Genomic DNA, 18,877 nt, shown 5'->3' on the forward strand with positions numbered 1-18,877 from the left:
TGTGCCTCTGCAGCCCCCAGCTCTCGTCTGCCAAACTCACAGCTGCCTCACTAAGTCATTTTTTGCAGTTAAATATCAGGGCAAAGACGTCACTACTGAGGATTCGTCTCAGAGCACAATACTGTGTTTTATTGCCAAAAAGAGTCGGCTTGCTGGGGTGTTTCTCTCCACCTCCTCCTCTTCTGTCTCTCTGTGCCTCTGTCGATGCAGTTTGTGATTTAATTATGCTTGCAGTGTTTCTAGGTCTGTGTGTCAGTGGTGCTGCAGACAGGGGAAAGAATAGCTTCTCTGTGTATGAGATGAATCCTTCACACACACACACATGAACATTTACTCCCCCTCAACGCAGTCCAGTCCTGTTCAGCCTGGTTTGAATTAACCACAGAAAAATACACCAAATAAACCACATGCTGTCAACAAAGACATATGACATCTACACCATAGGGATACAGGAACAGCACTTCTGATTTATGTATAGACTTACTGCTTTCTGTCAGTGAAGGCAGAGGAGTTGTAATAAGAATCAAAGTGGTTAGATAGATATACACACAAAAGATGCAGCTACCTGGAGTAGAGGCTGCACATACTGCACTTGCCACTGTCAATTGGCAATCTGTTTGCCAGAGTTGGATCTTTTTCTTAACTGACTGGTGAAGATCCAATTATCTAAACAAAAACATTTTTACCTAGATTACAGTTGAATATATGGAGATATGGTGTGTTACTGGAGCAATAGCTTGACGGCTGTTGTTCCTATATTAGAAAAGTAAAGGGGTCAGGTGTGCCGTAAATCAAATCTCGGTTGAATCATATAAGCAAACCTTTCTATGTCTTTTTTAAATTTCCATTGAATAATAATAGTAATGTTGTCCATAAATTGTCAGAAAAAAGTGAGTCCTCAGCGATATATTCAAATTGTTTGTGAAAAAGGTCTATTCCTCTGCTGTCTCAACTCAGCTGTCTTTATGAAGCACACTTGATGGATAAAACACACGGTAGATGCACTCTATGTAGATGCACTATGTTCACTATTTATCTGCAGATACCACACAGTGCTAGTATGTGCATCCCATCGTTGTCCAGTTTAATGTACATCTGGAAACAATATTTTTTTTATAGTGTTGATTATAACTAATTCAAAGGACTTTGCAGGCTTGGTGGATGTGTCTGCTCTCTGAGTTGTACCATCATCTGGCATCGTCAAGTAAATAGATATGGTAATTATACAAAATTGAAACACAAATTAGGTGGTCACAATCTGAGCCCTATAGGACAAAAATTAAAAGTCTTTGTGTAATCACATTGGCTATCATCATTGTAATATCTAACATGTGTTTTAAACATCACACATTTCATTCAGCCCTAGTTTTAATATTTATGGACTTTGGTTTGGATTCTAAAATCAGACACTCAAATAATATCAAATTTTATAAAAAGAGTAGTTGAGTTCACGTCAAACTGAAGTGATATTGCACTAGTTTATTCCCCTGTGAAGGAACCACTGTACCTTTATGGATCTCACACAAGGCTCCCATCAGTCTGAGGGCTGGATAAGTCATTTCCAGCCTGCCATATAGAGTGTGACTTGCAGTTCCATTCTACAGTGTTGTGCTTTGGCCCCTTTAACAGCGATCGGGGGAGGATCAGCAAATCCCCACACTTTCCAGATATGGTTTTATTTGTTTTAAGTCTAGCCTTTGCCCGGAGGCCAGATGCAACGAGATGTGTATACTGAAAAAAAAACATATATGCACTGCTAAAGCGCCCACTGCCAAAACAATTTTTTTCACTTTCCTGTCCTCTGTTCCTCTTTCCATACTGTCTTTCATTCCCATGTGCAGTGCGGCCTGAGTAATGAAGAACAGCCTATCTGCTTGGCCTGCATGTCTATATCTCTCCCTCCTCCCCCTCTGTCCTTCCATGCTAATTTGACCTACAAATTCTGTCCAAGTGTGACAAACGAAAGCGTTGTTGAACTCCGGCCAAACAGCTTCCTCTCTGTCTCTTCTTGCTGCATGTGATCTCTCTGTCTGTGTCCTCCCTCTCTTCACATGTTTTCTTCTTTCACTCTGATTCTTTCACTCATATTCCTAGCAGGAAGTCAGGACAAGGATCTCCAGTGACATTTTTTCCCCTGTAAACAAAAGCATTTAGCTTTTGCTCAGGGCCCAGCTGTTGTGTTTGTGTAACCCAGTTGGAAAGTGTGAGATGGGAACTGAGGGACCCTCGCCTCCTCCTTCTCCGCAGCTGTCCAGTCCCGGACATGGACATTTTCGGAGAAAGTTGCACCTCCTTTTGCGCTTGTTTCTTCACTTGCAGTCATGTCTTTGCATTGACTTCAGACAAGAGTGAAAATTAATCTTGCTCCTTTTGGTTGCGTCAAACCTGGCAAAAGCAATGAGAAACTGAAGTTTTTAAATGTGGCAAAGTGCTTTTACTTTGCTTGTCTGGCCTTTTGCCATCACCCTTGACAACATCACACACACACACTACACATAAATACATCTCAAGGGTTTGTAGAGCAGGCCACATAAAAACAGACCAGCAATTGGCATTTGCCACATCCAGTGATTACAGGACTTTACTCATTACAGAGGCATTACACAAGTACGTTTTCAGTCTTGTCAGCTTGTCTCTATCATTCTGTCTTTCTCTTTCACTCTTCCTCCACATTTCTCACCCACTTTGCTGCCTTGCTACACTTTTTTCTGTTTTACCAGACCACAAATTAGACTGCCTCTTTAGGGGGAAAAAAGGGTTTCCCCATGTTTCAAAACCAACACGAAACACAGTTTTATCATGGTGCAGATCTCTGGCATGAAATCCAGCTGGTTCATTTAGGAGACCTCATTTTCCTCAGAGAGGTCTAGTCCAAATTAGACACACATGACATGTCAACTTTCCTTTTGAGATCTGTTGACAGAATAGGATTTTACAAGATAACATCTCTTTTATGTCACCACTTGAAAATGGCCATCATGCGTATCATGTGGTGGTATTAACTGAATGCTGTGTGTATGCTAACCGGCTCTATTTTTCCATCTCCTGACCCTGCATCGCTTGAAATGTTAATCTTTAGCGTGAGTCGTGCAGTGCATTTTCTTTGGAAATATTGGGAAATGGATGAGAGTATTGTGTAGCCAGATATCTCAGTCTGATGCATCTGTGTGACTTGATGATGAAAAAAATTAAATAAGTTTCTCAAGGCTGTTTTTAAAAAACTTTTTCTACTCGATTATATAGTTTGTATTGGAGAGAGGCAGCAATAGGAGAAAGTGGCTGACTTTGGCAAAAGGTCATATTTTAGATTATTACCTGTAATACATGTATACACTGTTTATGTAGTTCAATTTAGCCAAAGCAGACCCTCATTTTCTACGCCTCCTGCTATATCTGGAGACCTTTTGCCACCTTTTCAAACCCCAAAGCCTTGTTTTGTTCTTCCATCCTAACACTCTGTTTTGACCTGATGAATTTCCTATACAAGAATGAAATCTATATTCTGCTTTTCCTCTTTCATTGTTTTATTGTTTGCACATTTCTTTCTCAGAGAGGGAAGCAAACTCTGAGGCTTTTGTGCTTGTTGTGGATGCTGTTTCCTCTAAACCGATCAGAGACACACACACACACACACGTGTCATGCAGCGGCCTGCTGATGACAACCGCCTTCCTGGTAATGGAGGTGTTTAGTCTGTCCCCTGTGTATTTTGAGGCAACCAACCAGCCTGCACGCTTACTGTGACTCTGACCCAGTCACTTTATCTCCAGGCTGTTTTTCTCCTGCTTCATTTGATCTGGAGTACATTTCCATTCCCACAGTGCAACCCATGTCTTACCTCCACTTCTCTTTTCTGTCCAAAAATACCTCCTCTGCAAACTGAAATTAGGTTGTGGCAGAGGGCCATTATGTCCATTTAAGCAACCCGAGTACAATGACACAAATAACAATCTGCTGATTTAATTTGGGTTGACAGTGATCACAAACAACAGGATTGTTTTAATGTGGCCTGCCATTGCCGGTCTAGACAAACTCATACACGCGGTTTTAATTCATTCAAGAGGTTGAAATGAGTTTATGCTTCCTCTTGTGATTTTGTTCAGAGGTCATTTCAAGTAGTTTGCAGACTTTTGTGTAAAAAAAACAAATAGTAGAACTGGAGGAAACAAAAGGAATAGTGTACAGAGAGAAAAGAGAGTCAAGTTCAGATGAGATGAAGCGCGCAGTTGAAGTGAAGTTCCTACTCTTTGTGTCAAGCCTGGAGGGACCCTCAGCCTTGTTGTAGCCCCCATAGAGTGAATTTAAGAGGGTCAGCTTTAACAAGGACTGTGTTGATTCTCTGTTTGAGGGAGGAGAGGGTGTCTGTGTCTGTTTTTGAATAGGAGGTTGAAGATAAGACAGGGGAGGTGCTGCTTTTTGTCTTCACGTTTAAGCCTCCATTCAGCCAAGAGGCAGGGGGGAAGCACTTGGTGATCTGCACTCCAGGGGATTGCACTCTTTCAATGTTCTTTTTAACATAAAATAATAGATTGTACGTTGTTGTCCATAATACATTTCTGTCACAAATTCTGCTTCCTTTTTTTTTTTTTTTTTTTTAGCAAACAGCTCTTAGTTAGGCTTAGATGTGTAGAATTTAGTCTATTAATCAATTTGTGGCTTTTCAGAAAATTAATTGGCAGCTATTTTGATAATCGATTTCTTGCTTTCTGCAATGTTTCAAGCAAAAAGACAAAACATTCTCTGTTTGCATGTCCTGAAATGTGATGATTTTATGCTTTTCTTTGTTATGTATGATATCTTTGTAGAAATATCTTTGGGTTTTGAGCTGTTGGTTTGATAAAATAAGCAATTTGAATAAGTGATGCTGTGCTCTGAGACATTTTCCACTGTCGTTGGACATTATTTTAAACAATTAACTGATTAATCAATAAAATAATCTGCAGATGAATTCATATAATCCTTATAAAAGCCCTAGTTGGGCTCAGAAAACTGTCTTCACTCTCAAACGTTCAGTGGATTCCAATGCATAGGAATAATGTGTTAAATGTCTCTGCCACAGTGCCTGTTGGGTGATTTATAAGGTTACACAGCCGTTGGGGCAGCACATACTACTAGTTGCACGTGGCTGTTTTCTGCACATTGTTGGCTAGGCTACAGATTAGTACTTTAAAATGTAAAATGGTGTTTGTAGGGTTTAGGCCTGCAGCTAACAGTTATTTTCTAATCTGTATAGGTCTTTTGTGGAAAAAAAATCACAGGTTCCAGCTTTTAATTTGTGAAGATTTGCATCTTAGTCTTCTATGACAGTAAATTGAATATCTTTTGTGTTTTGGACTGTTGGTCTGACAAAGTTCTTATGGACATTTTTCAGTATTTGATGACATTTTATAAACTAAATGACTAATTGATAACTAAAAATAATTATCTACAGATTAATTAATAGTTATTTGTAGCTGTGAAATGGACAAAGTGGTGTTTCAACTGCATATTCTGTTGTAACTCAAAGCAAAGTAACTGAAAACTATGTTCATGTTTCAGTGGTGCTGACTAACATTTCAAGCAAGTGATCAGTATTCTGTATTACATTTTAAAAGTCTCTGTCCTAACCTTGGGTGTTTGTTTAGTCACTGGCTTTTGCTTTATCAGTTGGTTAATGTGGTTAGATAAGATGTTGGTCTCTGTGTGAGCTCCACTTCACCTTATCAGTGTTTAACATTTTACTTTTACTCAGAGAAAACTCAAGGCTGTTGAATATGGACACACAGATTCACACACTCCTAAGAACAACCAGATGACCACTGAATCCTTTCAGGGTGCTTTCACAAGGCCAGGGCCTTTCACAAGAGCTTTCAACCACATCCAACCTAAACCTATTCCACCGTTTTGTAAGCCTAGAATATACACAGGCTTGGCTCCAGGTTCTCACTTCTCCTGATGGTGGTTGGTAGTCTCACACTCACACCCATGGGAGGTATGTTGAAATGAGATCTGTGTTTGATCCTTGGAGATCGAAGTAGCTTTAAGAGCATTCCTCCTCTCTCTTCTGTGTACTTACCCACCAGTATCCGTGGTCCAGGCCTGAGCCCGGGGGCTAGGGGAGGGTGGACCCCTCACTGATCTCCAGGGTGTGTTATGGTTCTGGGGGGGAATGTGCTGTGTCCCCCTCACGCCCTCCTCCAACGCATGTGTTACTTTTGGATTGCGACGAGGCCAGATGTCCTCAGGAACTCGTTCTGATAAAGTTTCCTTTTGCTTATCAGTAATAATGAACAAAGGAAGGATAACAATAGAGAGGACTGATCATTTGCCTTACCTCTAACCAGTAACGCATGCACACAAAGAAAGTACTACAGGCGCTGCTGACCTTTTAATAAATGATATTATCATTGGTAATGTGGGTGGAAAACACCCACATTGCTCACCATCTACATTGTGTCATGTGCAGCAAGGTGTTTCATTAATTATCCATTCTGTTATCCGTTTATTATCACAATGCAAGATATTTAACTTTGACACCCATACGTGTCTGCAAATTCTGTGCCTCTGTGATGCCATGAAAAACAGCTGCCACTTATACAAACAGAACTGAATATGCTGGTTGGCTGTTTATCAGCTCTGAAGGTGAACTAGGTTCATATTCCTCCCCTGGCACCTGTTTTGCCAATCAGCGTAACTGGACTGTGATTGGTTGTAGACGTGGTACAGTTTGACGCAAGTACCACATGTAGAGCTGTAGCGATGAGCTGATTCATTGATAATTTGAATGACAGAAAAATAACCTGCAACTATTTTGATAATCAGTTAATCTTTTAAGTAATTTTTCAAGCAGAAATGGCAAACATTCCCTGTTTCCAGCTTCTTAATTATGAAGATTTGCTGCTTTTCTTTGTCTTCGATGACAGGAAAGTCAATATCTTGGGGGTTTGGACCTTTTGGCTGGACGAAACAAGCAATTTGATCACATCACCATGAGGTTTAGCTAATTCTTTGGGGTTGAACTAATGGGCATTTGTCACATCAATTAATGTAGAAGATATTGGGCAGATTAACTGATAATCAAAATAATTGTTAATTGCAGTGCCAGCTACAGGTTTTCAGCTGTTTGGCTTACGGTAGGCAATTTATTTCATGTTTTGTTGTTGTTGAAATTCTTTTTACTTCCGGACAGCAATCAGTAAATCAAATGCTTTAAACAAAAATTTAAATCTGTGGTTGTAGCAGGACTTTAATAAGCACCGCCAGTCATTTCATTCGGCCGGCCTACCTGCCTGTCTACGTACTTGTAGGGTTTGTACAAAGTTGTTCAAGTTTGGAAAATGCTTAATTTGAAAAGCAAGTATTAAATAATCATGATCCAAACATACAGTTAAAGTTAATATGAACAGCTGGTAAAATAAACAGTGACAATACATTGATTAATGTGGGTTATTTTTCTTTTATTATCGCATTTACAGTAATAATTTAGATGTGATGATAAAGGCTTTGAAAGTAGAAATTTTTGCTTTAGATATCTTGAACGTGCTTGAATGTTATTGTTAAAAGGTTGTACCTGTGTGCACTCTGCCTGTGCAAATGTGTTTTGGGGAGTGGCTCGGCTCCCTTGCTAGTTTGTCAACATTACCTAGCCTAGCTTTGAGTCCACTAGTCCATTGTGAAGAGCCAGATTGCATTTCTGTCTATTCCAGCAGGTAAATCTTCTTTTATTGCTATGCTAGTGCAGGCATGTGCCAATAAAAATATTCTATTATCTTGGATAAAAACGATCATTTCAATAAATATAGCTTCATGATAATACATTGAAAAGAGAAACACACTTTTTATTAGCGCCAGTTTATTAGGTACACTAAGGTAAAACCAGTGCAGTCTAATATAACAGTTTACATGCCGTTTACCCTCTTGCATACAAGAGGGTAGACTAAATATTAGAAACACCTCTTATAACCCAATACAGTTTATTTATTTTAAACCACACATAATATTGTCATAATGAAGCACTTCAATAACACATTTCACCACAAAACTCGATTTAATTAAAAATTTGATTTATACAAAAGTAGTTTGATATGTATGTTATCATATGAGTGTGAGTCAGTAACAGTGAATAAGTGATGGCTGTTATGAGTTGCTGTATAGTATTGTTATGATGAAGATGGTTATTGTATGGTTACTGTGACAATTGTTTTATTTCACTCATTCATCTTGTTTCTGTGCACATATATACTGTATCTGCTCTAATTTAATGCTTAAATATTTCAATTTGCAGTACACACATTAGCAGAAACATTGATTTTCATTGTTTTTCCATCGATTGTGCAGTTATTATGAAAACTTTGAGTGCTCACAACAACAATGCCTGATGTGTTGATTTGCTGTAATTACAACCTATTGGTTACTGCAAGCATAAAACATGAACAGACACACACATTTTATATACTTTCCAACATGTGTTTTGTACCCATTATACTCATACTGATATAATGATAGGTGGTTTTAATAATCTCCAGGCTCAGGGTCTCGGATACAGACACAGAGAGAAAGGAAAACAGAAGGCCTTAGTTGATTGTTTTGAGTGGGACTCTCCCGGATTCCCCGTCTCACCACCGCTCTTTTAGGGAAGGTTTATTTTCCTGACCCAGTCACTTTTCAGAGTCTTCCTACCCTCACATTTGATTCTCTCTCATACACGTACTGTTTACCCACAGTATTAGCTGACCTCCCTGCTCCTTACCCACACCTCAGCAGGAAGCAACATTACCTCCACACCGCTGGCCCGGTGCCACAGCATTGTGATCTCGAAACCTTGGTATAAATCTACACTCATGTAAAAACACAATGTGATTAAAATCAAGGAAACCGGCTTACAATGTAAACACCTCATCAGCCCACAGAAGTGTCTCCTTTTTTTTAGTAATACATGCTTTTAGGTTTGTTTGATTCCATTATTAATTTGTATGTTTGAAGTGATTTTCATACTGAATCAGCAGTCTTTTGAAAAAATAAGGAGGGAAATCCAGGTGTCTGACTCCACCCAGTTATTTTTTGACATCAGTAGTTCTTTCTTTGTGTATTTGTGATTTAGGGTGTGTGTTTTAATATTCCTCAGGTGTTCCAGGACCTGGGTGTGTTGGCGCTATCCGGAGCGTCTGAGGGCTACAATGTGTGTCTATTTGCTTACGGCCAAACAGGATCTGGGAAGACGTACACCATGATGGGGACACCGGTGAGGACACTGGAATCACTGCATGGCATTATAAACATTTTTGAGACCTCTAAATTCACCAAATACATTGGGGGGCAGTGGAACTGTTACACAAAGTATAACCCAAACCTTGCTGCACTCAGAAAAACAATTCTACATCTCAAATTAATGCTACTGTACTCTCAGTCTCAGTTTTTGTGTTGTTTTCTTCTTTTATGATGTCAGGACTCTATTGGCTTGACCCCTCAGATCTGCCAGGTAAGCCAGTGGATTTTAAAATTAATTGAACTGAGCACACTGATAATTCAGCCACTTGAGTATTGGGTGTTGTAGTGTGAAGTAAATAGCAGCTCTCCTTTCTTTGCAGGGTCTCTTTAGATCTGAAGACACTTTTCCTGATGGGCAAAACTCAAGCAGAGTGGAGATCAGGTACTGTGTTATTATCTGACTTTGTGTGATTGTCTTTCTCTTTTTAGACCATGCAGCTGGGCCTTTTCCTGATGTTGAAATTCAAATTAGAATTATGAAACCATTCAATTTATTTATATTGCTCCAATTCACAACAGAAGTTATCTCATTGCAATTACGCTGCAAAGCTTCAGGCAACACAATGCAAATCACAAACTGGATTTTCATGTTTTTGTTGGGGGCATCCTGAACTTCCACAATTTGTTGAAATGCCATTACAATTTGTTGAAATGCCATTGCTACACAAGGAAAGATTTTATCTTTTCTGGGTTGTTTGGTTGGACCAGCAGTCTAAAACATAGACCTGTGACCATTACTACGACCCCGTTCAAATGACAGCCACATGTCAAATCCCTCTTTTGTCTCTCCGCACTGTCAACTTTCCATTAAAGGCAAAAGATGGGTTATTTCTGACATTTTGAGGAAAATGCAGATGATGAACTGACGTAAAACAACTCGTGTGTAATAGGACTGCATGTAGGCCTGTGGTATGCATCTCATGGTGTGGATACAATGTACATTAAATGATCCAGTCCTGACATTATATCTTCATAGCAGGACATTGTTTTATCTCCACAGCTTTTTGGAGATCTATAACGAGCGTGTGCGGGACCTGCTGAGTGGAGGAGAGCAGAAGAAGAGAGCCTCCCTGAGAGTTAGAGAACACCCTGAGAAAGGACCCTATGTACAAGGTGAGAGTTTATGTGTTGTAAAGTGGTAGATGGCAAAGACCTGTACTGTATACACACATAGACATAAAAAGCTGTGCAGACCAAGTAGAGTGCTGAGGATTTGTACAAAGATCTATCCTAAAAACAAAGAGCCATATCCCCACAGTTCCAGGTGTAATTGCACAAAACGTTGAGCTCATAAATCAACACATCATTTCTGCCTTTTGACTTTCTCTGTCTGTCTTACTGATTAAATACTTAACTAGAGGTCTAGAGGCTGCAATTTCTCATTACCCTACCAGGATAATTTCACTAAGAGTAAAATCTTTGCACAGGAAAAATGTTCTTTTACAAAATCTTGCAGCTCCCTGACGCCTCAGACATATTTCCATTTTATGGGCTTATGTTTAGGTGCTTTCACAGGGTGTGAGCTCTAAGTAGAGTCTAGTGACTAAATGACTATAAAATCTGTGAAGATGAGTGGACACCAAAGGTTAAATATTCTTTCTCTACACTCATACACACTCATTTTTTCAAATTATAGACTTTTGAGCAATCCTTGTCTTTTGTAAGTTTAGTTTATAAGTCACTGTGGTCAGTGGTGGAATTTTGTTCCGCTGTGAAGCTTTTGATCTGGTCCAGAATTGGCCGTCCTGGCTCTAATCCAGACTCCTCTTTTAGCATCTCTTGCTTTCTGTCTGTCTCTCTCTCTCTCATTCTCTGTTTCCCGCCATCCTCCTCTATCTTTCTCTCCCTCTCAGCCGCCCTCCTTTTCTGTGTTTAAAGACCCACATCCACTCATTGTCTGTATCAGGAGAAATCCCAGTTGACCAGAGGAAGTGAAGTCATTTCCTCACGGTCCCAAGGAGAACACTTCACCATACACACAGAGCACATTTAGGACTCCCAGCTTTAACTCCTTCTCCATCCCCCACGTGTCCATCAAACAGTGTTTTACTGTGACTCTTATGAAATAACCAAATATTTGTATTAAATGTTCATACAAACATAAAACAAGGAATAAGTAACCACATGTTATAAGATAATGAGGCTCTGTGGTAATCTGTGTGTGTGCATGTGTTTTACAGCCTCTTGAGATATGTGATTCACCCCTGGAAGTATAGCATTGTAAGACTTGTTTTTTGTTGCTAAATGCTGTAGGAACATATTACGAATCAAACGTTAACAAGTTTTAATGAGAAATATTTCTAGTTTTTTTTTTTTTCGCACCTCTACCCCTCTGCTTGTTTTCCTCTTCTGCCTGAATGTCTTTTTTTTGTTTGTTGCAGTGTCAGTGTAGCTGTCAGTGTTATGTTAACATTTTAAGCTCTCTGAAATGTTTTTAAAAAACTGCAAAACAGCAGTTTCATTTCTTTTTATTCACTTTATCAGAGTAACCCTATTCCATTGGCAGCCATACACAACCCTAACCATTTGTTTTTTTGGAGGATTCTATAAAATAATTATGTTTTGTTTTTGTAAAGTGCTTCTTGATACCCAGCAATAAAATTCACCTCAGCTGCTTCACATGAATTACTTTCCACTGTGGGAATTATGTCAATTATTAAACCTTCGTAAAACCTAAACACTTTTGTGTATTTGCTCCACTTTCTCAGCATTTAGTTTCTCTGTTTGTTTCTCTCTCTAATCAGACCTGTCACAGCATGTGGTCTCAGACTGCAGGCAGGCCATGGACCTTTTGGAGAAAGGCATTGCCAACCGAATCACCGCAGCAACACACATCCATGATGCTAGCAGCAGATCCCACGCCATTTTCACCATCCAGTATACACAGGTCATCCGCTCCCCAACCAGCTTATATATAGCTACACTCATGTTAATGACTCAGTCTGCTAATAACCTCTTTCTTATGTTGGATTCTATTGTGCAGTTAATATTGTTAATATCTCTTTTCAGGGAGAACATTTATCATCATTTGCAGATTCCAGTCTGATTACTCTTGTCTTTTCTCCACAGGCAATACTAGAAAATAATCTTCCTTCAGAAACGGTCAGCAAGATTAACCTGGTGGACTTGGCTGGGAGGTAAAACTGTTATTTCCTTTTGTTGTGTTTTTTTCGTCAACATCTTCTGACTCAGTGTCATTGACAAAACTGCCCCCTAGTGGATCATGGTGACTGCCCTGAGATTTTCTAAATTCTCAATTCCACATTTTTATTGAATAATCAATGTCATCAATCATTGTGGATAACATGAACCCCATGTTGTGTCTGATAGTGAACGAGCAGACCCCCACTACTGCAGAGATAGACTGACAGAGGGCTCCAACATCAACAAGTCGCTGGTCACTTTGGGCATCGTCATATCTGCTCTGGGTAAGTATTTATTTGAAATTTTTATATATATAATTTTTTTTTCATTTCACATTTCCTCTATCCTTACAATATTCCCTTCTGTCCATAACACTTTCTCCTTCTCCCTCAACCTCATTGTTTTCACTGCCTCCATAGCCCAAAACTCCCAGATGTCTAGCAGCTGTCAGAGTATCAACAGTATGGCCTCTGAGGGCGACGGCAGCACGGTGGGTAGCCACAGCAGCTCCCTGTCTGGAGGAGGAGGAGGAGGTGGGAGGAGGCACTGCTTCATCCCTTACAGAGACTCAGTTCTAACCTGGCTGCTGAAAGACAGCCTAGGGGGGAACTCTAAGACCATCATGATTGCAAGTAAGTGTAATCGATGTCAGTATTGTGAAAGTTATATAACTGAAAGTTTAGCGCTGTTTGCTAAATGGCTTTGCGATCGGGCTGTTTAATATCAACATCAAACTCTAAAAGCAAACATGGAAATGAAAAGGATCATTGATGGTACAAATAATTAAATTACATTAAAACATTTTAATTTAATGCTCTCAAGTTTTTGCATGTTTCATGTAAGCATTTGCTCTCATCAAGACTTTTCAAAACTGCACCTGCTCATCATAGCTGCTGCATTGTCATAACAAGAATGTAACTTTGACAAAAATAAATGTATGTACACGTTGGTTTGTTAAGAATACCCACTTTGTCTCAAGCAAATCTGCTAGTTATCTTTTGTAATGTACTAAAAGGAACCTAAAGGCTGACTGGAGGGTTGGAAATTGTATTTAAAAAGTAATGGTGTTATGCTTTGGAAAATGGTGTGCAATAATGTGACCACATAGGCAAAACCACTGGTATGGTCCCTTAAGCCCCACTCTTGAAACTGAAATACTTATTTCTTGTGATGTGAGTGCTAACGTGTGTCTTTGCTTGTGTGTTTGTGTTGCAGCTGTGTCACCCTCTGCTAGCAGTTATAACGAGACCCTCAGCACCCTGCGTTACGCTGCCCATGCCAGAAATATTGTTAACAAGCCTCGTGTTAATGAGGTCAGTGGCTGTAATGTATGGTGACAAGATTTAATGTTTAAAGTAAATGTGTTTAGAAATTAATGTGCGCTTGGATTTCTGTGCAGGATGCCAATGTTCGGCTGATCAGGGAGCTGAGAGAGGAGATTGACAGGCTGAAGAGCATGCTGCTCAGCTTTGAAATGGTATGGTGACCTTTTTATCGTTGGGGCATAGCGCTAACTCTCCACCCCACTGGGTTAACACCCCCACACAACAAAATACTCTTAGTACTGGAAGGCTTTGAATAAAAGATGGTCCCACATTACAAGTTTTATTTTTTTTTTTTTTTACAAAGACTTACAGTGCTTTTGTGTTTTTGTGACATTTTTAATCCGCTGGGTGGTAAAGATTGCATTGTAACAAATGTCACATTTTCCTTTCGCACAGTATATTGACTGACCATTTTTTACCCTCTTGACTGACAGCAGCGTAATCTCAGTCCATCCCTGAGCGATGAGAGGGATGGGAATCTTTCTGACATCGTGCTACAGAATGAACTAAAGGTAACACAGGGTCGACACTGATGGTCACATCTGTCTGTCAGATACAGTAGTCCTTGGCACATCAATCCAGTGTGCTTTAATGTTTTTCATCAGTTTTACACAAATGTCCCTGTTAAGAAATAAAAGACAACATATAGCAATATAAACAGAATGCGGGAGATGTTGCGCCCCCTAAAACCTCTCTGACCTTTTAATGGGTCCATCATCACAAATGCATGTTGCATTATTTAGATTGACGGCTTGAATTTGGAACTCTAGTCAGGTCACAAGGATGTAGAAAGATCGACCTACTGTATGTCATGCAGATTTATTTGTAAGTGTTCATGATACGTTAAAGGATCACTTCACCTGAGTTACAGCAGAAGTTTTTAAAAACCTACTTCTAGCTTTCTTGCCCTAGGTTTTGAGATTACTGCATACTATTTTTCGACTTTTGAGGTTGACTTAATGGGGAACCTTTTAATAGAAAATAGTAAAAACATCCCTGTTAATATTTTCAAATGCAGTTTTTTAATGTATTTAGCTCCATAAACAAGATTTCCTCCACCACTTGTATTGGGATGTCAGAAGTAGGGAAGAAATGGTATGAAAATGTCAAGTCAGGATTATAGTGACCAAAATGATCATGGTTATCAGTATTATCACGGTTTTGTTAAAAGAAGATTAAAACCATTTCATCAAGTTTTAGATTGAAAACCACAATTAAACATTTTGTTTGCAAAACATTAAAATAATAACAGCCAATACCTTATATAAGCATATAAAAACCATTTAGGTGTGCATTATCATTAAAGATTTTATATTATATAGGTAATGCAATGACCCCATGCACCATTATGTGAATGCAAATGAGTCTTTAGAAGACAGTGATAGTAACTGCAATGAGCCAACAACTAACATAAATACAGAGGAGTCTGCAGCATTTCTCCTGTTGGGAAACTTTTTCAACTAATTTGACAGCTGCTGGATTTTATGAACAAGATATGTTGGTTGTAGACTAAACTGCGTAACGTGTTATCATGTGCCGTGGGCTGCAGACACACAACGCATACAGCAGCAGAACAACGTGTAGTGTTTTTACAAGAGCAGGTAACACTGAGACCTTTTTAGGTTTACAAGCTGTTAGCATCCTGCGTTCGCTATAAAGCAACTTTCTTCAATCAAGTTTCCCTCAGCGCTCTTCTGCAAACATCAGAGTGACTGAAAAATCTCCGCAGTGCTGTCTCTTGCCATGTTGACATTGACCCAAACAACCCCACATTGCATACGGCGCATGTGCGCCTGCTTCTGGGAGACTGTCGATAACTTTGGTTGACAGTTTGGCTGGACAGTATTTGCTGTGAGTTCATCAAAGCGTAGTAACGGAACCCAGTTATCATGGTAATAAAAAAATTTGTATGGTAATAACGACCGTCGGGAGTTTTACCCGTTTTTTTCATCATTAAACCGGTAACCGTATCATCCCTACTCAGAAGATGTCTCATCATGGATATCGCACAATCTGGGTATTGGAATAAGTACACATCGGTGACACATACGTACAAAACGTACGTTTTTCTTATTACTTTTAATTTTGTTTCACAAATACTGGGGTTTAAACTGTTAATCTTTACAAATTAACATTTACAAATATACTAAATGTAGTAAATATCTTTATTTTTATCATTATTATTTAACATATTAGTAGTGGAAGTAGTAGTGGCGGCAGGTGGTATCATCATTATCTTCCTGACCACAGATATTTAACACTGGTTTTAACTGTCTGTCTGAATTACCTTTCCTCATCATCTTCATCCATGTCTCCTCTTGAGGTGGAGCAGCTGACGAAGGATTGGTCAGAGAGCTGGAGAGACAAGAAGGAGCTCCTGGAGCAGTACAGTGTCGACATCAACAGAGACCGGGCCGGATTCCTCATCAACTCCCCCAGTCCACACCTGGTTACTCTCGATAGAGATGTTCTTAGCACCGGGATCGTCTTCTATCACCTCAGGGTATGATGCTAAAAACATTAATAGTTTTATACATTTTAGTTGTATTTGATGGTATTAAGTGTGTACTTTCACTCTGTTCTTTTCTTTGTACGTTTCCTTTCATCCCCAGAGACACAACACTCATTTGTACAGGAGCACTTTCACTAAAAATATACATTTGCATGAACATGAAGCACACTCCCACAAATGGAAATTCTCTGCATTTGCTCTATTTTTTCCCAACTCTCTAGTTACTGTTACAGCTGTTTTGACTGAAACCATCTCCTTTTTTTTCTCTACTAAATTCTTCCTCCTCCTCTTTTCCTACTTTTTCTCTCTGTTCTTCTAGGAAAACTCTTGAGAAAAGGTGCGTTTCTACTGTCTTTTCTGTTCACTCTACCCTCCAACTTTCCTGTTGATCTCCTGTCTGTGTGTGTGTGTGTGTGTGTGTGTGTGTCTTCCGCAATGCATAAAGCTCAGTTGGATAAGAAGCTCTTAGTTCTGAGGCTGGGACTCAGGGGAGCGTAAGCTGTCCTGATTCTGACAATGACAAGCATACCCTTAGGCCTGACAATTACACTGTTTCTTGTATGTGAAGAGCTGAGGCCACCTGGGAGCACATGTGGTCTTGACACCATATAAGAAAGCCTTTAATCCCATTAGATAAGTCTTCAGAGTAAACAAATTCTACTTTTTATGTCAGCTAAGTGAAAGATTAAAAGTGAAAGGTTCTCAGATCATTGTGTAAAATTCTTATTATATCTAGTATTGCTTGTGTTTTGAGCACAGACAGCTAATGTCAAGAATGCACAATAGTTGTTTTGGTGTTTTTGTATATATAGATTTTGAATATGGCTACCATTTTTACATGTTTTTATTTTCCTCACAGGAAGGAGTTACCCGCATTGGACCTCAGGAACAGCTTGAAGAACCACAAATAGGTAGGTATTAGGGTGCCACTCAAAAATAAAGTTTCTAATTTTCATCTTCCCACCCCCCAAATGTGTTTAATAATGTGACAAAAACTAAGTTGACAAAATTTTAATGTTTTCTAATAATTTTTACTGGTAGCTGAACACTGACAAAATTTTACAATATCCAACATTTTCCGATTTTATCATGATTTTATCACAAGTTAGAATAGTGTAAAACTCAAAAAAAAAGACACATAGCTGCTAACAGTTACTTCATAAGTTAATAATCCGCACTGCGCTCCAACAAATAGAAGCGACAGCTGCAGAGAAGCTCTTGTTAAGTGACCTCTCTTGAAGTGTCCTTCTTTACTCTACCACAAAATAACTGGTAGGTGGTGCTAAAAATGGGAATAATTTAAGATTAACATGACACACAGATGTGACATGGTGGTGCAATGGTTAGCACGGTCACCTCACAGCAAGAGGTTCTGTGGATCGAGGGCCAGGCCTTTCTTTGTGGAGTTTGCATGTTCTCCCCATGTCTGTGTGGGTTCTCTTCATGTTCTCCTGCTTCCTCCCACTTTCCAAAGACATGCATAGGTTAATTGGTGACTCTTTGCCCTTAGGTGTGAACGTGTGTATGACTTGTTTGTCCCTATGAGTTAGCCCTGTGATGAACAGGCAACTTGTCCAGGATAATGACAGCTGGGATTGGCTCCAGCCCCTTCGCGACCCTGCACAGAGTTAACTATACTACTGACTACGGCTGCAATAGTGCTAACCCAAAAATATTACTCAGATTACATAGTATTTAAACCAAATAATAACACAAATCAGAATATGAAAAAGAACAGTTAAATGATGAAAGTAAATATAAAAACATTGAGCTACCAGTAAATATTAATATATCTTAATGAAACTTCTCACAGTTACTATGCATCATAAAAGGAACAGAATGAGGGGGTGGGACCTGGAAAATGTTGGAAAAAAAAAAGAAGAAAAAAGGCCATTACATTGAGTAGCACCCTAGTAGGTATTAATAAGTTATTTATTCTTCAGGTGTTGAGGGGTAGAAATCCTCAAAGCATCTTTCAACCATCCATCATCGCAGTGTAGACATACAGCAAACTGGCAGCTTTACATAAAACATGGAGCATAAAACTTGTAACATGGTAGAAGATATACAAATATACTGTGCATTGTAACTAATACATGAGAATGCATAGTAAAACATATCCTAAAATGGGCTGTTTACTTCTCAATAAATGCTGCACTGAGCGCTGAATATATTTAGCTGTACCTTAGCTGCATCAACACAGCTTTCTAAATCAGTATGTGCGATTCTGTGTCTAGTTCTGCAGGGAAGTGCCAGCTGTGAGATTGAAAACCAAGGAGGTGTGGTAACGCTCAGACCGTTGCCAGGCTGCGTCTGCCTGCTCAACGACAGAGAGGTCACTGAGCCCTGCAGACTGGCTCAAGGTCAGTTCTTATCCTCAACAAAACAGTTTGTTCACATTATCTTGTTTTCACTGCATATGTTTTTGTCACATGTTGGATATTTTATAGAGAAAATGAACAGCAAAAAGAATGATGTAGCATGTTTCCAATATCTGATTTGAGCCAGGCATTTCACTTTTATTTGACTATTACTATTCCTGAGGCAGCTATTGTCACTTTCATGCCTTTAAAAGCTTAGGAGGCACTACACTTATAGATTCTTTCCAAGCGTAAACATATAGACATAGACTCACACCCTGCCCCACTCATT

At 39.3% G+C, this 18,877-nt stretch overlaps 1 protein-coding gene across 1 annotated transcript in view; it reads left to right on the forward strand.

The window, feature by feature from the left end:
- stard9 (StAR-related lipid transfer (START) domain containing 9) overlaps positions 1 to 18,877 on the forward strand; it is a 46,989-nt gene that overhangs the window by 8,466 nt on the left and 19,646 nt on the right. Inside the window, exons 4-17 of the mRNA XM_046061898.1 lie at positions 9,102 to 9,218; positions 9,423 to 9,455; positions 9,565 to 9,626; positions 10,245 to 10,357; positions 11,989 to 12,131; positions 12,314 to 12,381; positions 12,575 to 12,672; positions 12,808 to 13,020; positions 13,604 to 13,701; positions 13,788 to 13,865; positions 14,148 to 14,225; positions 16,037 to 16,216; positions 17,085 to 17,136; positions 18,463 to 18,588. Of these exons, the coding sequence (XP_045917854.1) occupies positions 9,102 to 9,218; positions 9,423 to 9,455; positions 9,565 to 9,626; positions 10,245 to 10,357; positions 11,989 to 12,131; positions 12,314 to 12,381; positions 12,575 to 12,672; positions 12,808 to 13,020; positions 13,604 to 13,701; positions 13,788 to 13,865; positions 14,148 to 14,225; positions 16,037 to 16,216; positions 17,085 to 17,136; positions 18,463 to 18,588 (1,459 nt within the window). The remainder of the gene's footprint in view (positions 1 to 9,101; positions 9,219 to 9,422; positions 9,456 to 9,564; positions 9,627 to 10,244; positions 10,358 to 11,988; positions 12,132 to 12,313; positions 12,382 to 12,574; positions 12,673 to 12,807; positions 13,021 to 13,603; positions 13,702 to 13,787; positions 13,866 to 14,147; positions 14,226 to 16,036; positions 16,217 to 17,084; positions 17,137 to 18,462; positions 18,589 to 18,877) is intronic.

This window comes from Micropterus dolomieu, linkage group LG11 (assembly GCF_021292245.1).
Source record: "Micropterus dolomieu isolate WLL.071019.BEF.003 ecotype Adirondacks linkage group LG11, ASM2129224v1, whole genome shotgun sequence".
Taxonomy (NCBI): Eukaryota; Metazoa; Chordata; class Actinopteri; order Centrarchiformes; family Centrarchidae; genus Micropterus; species Micropterus dolomieu.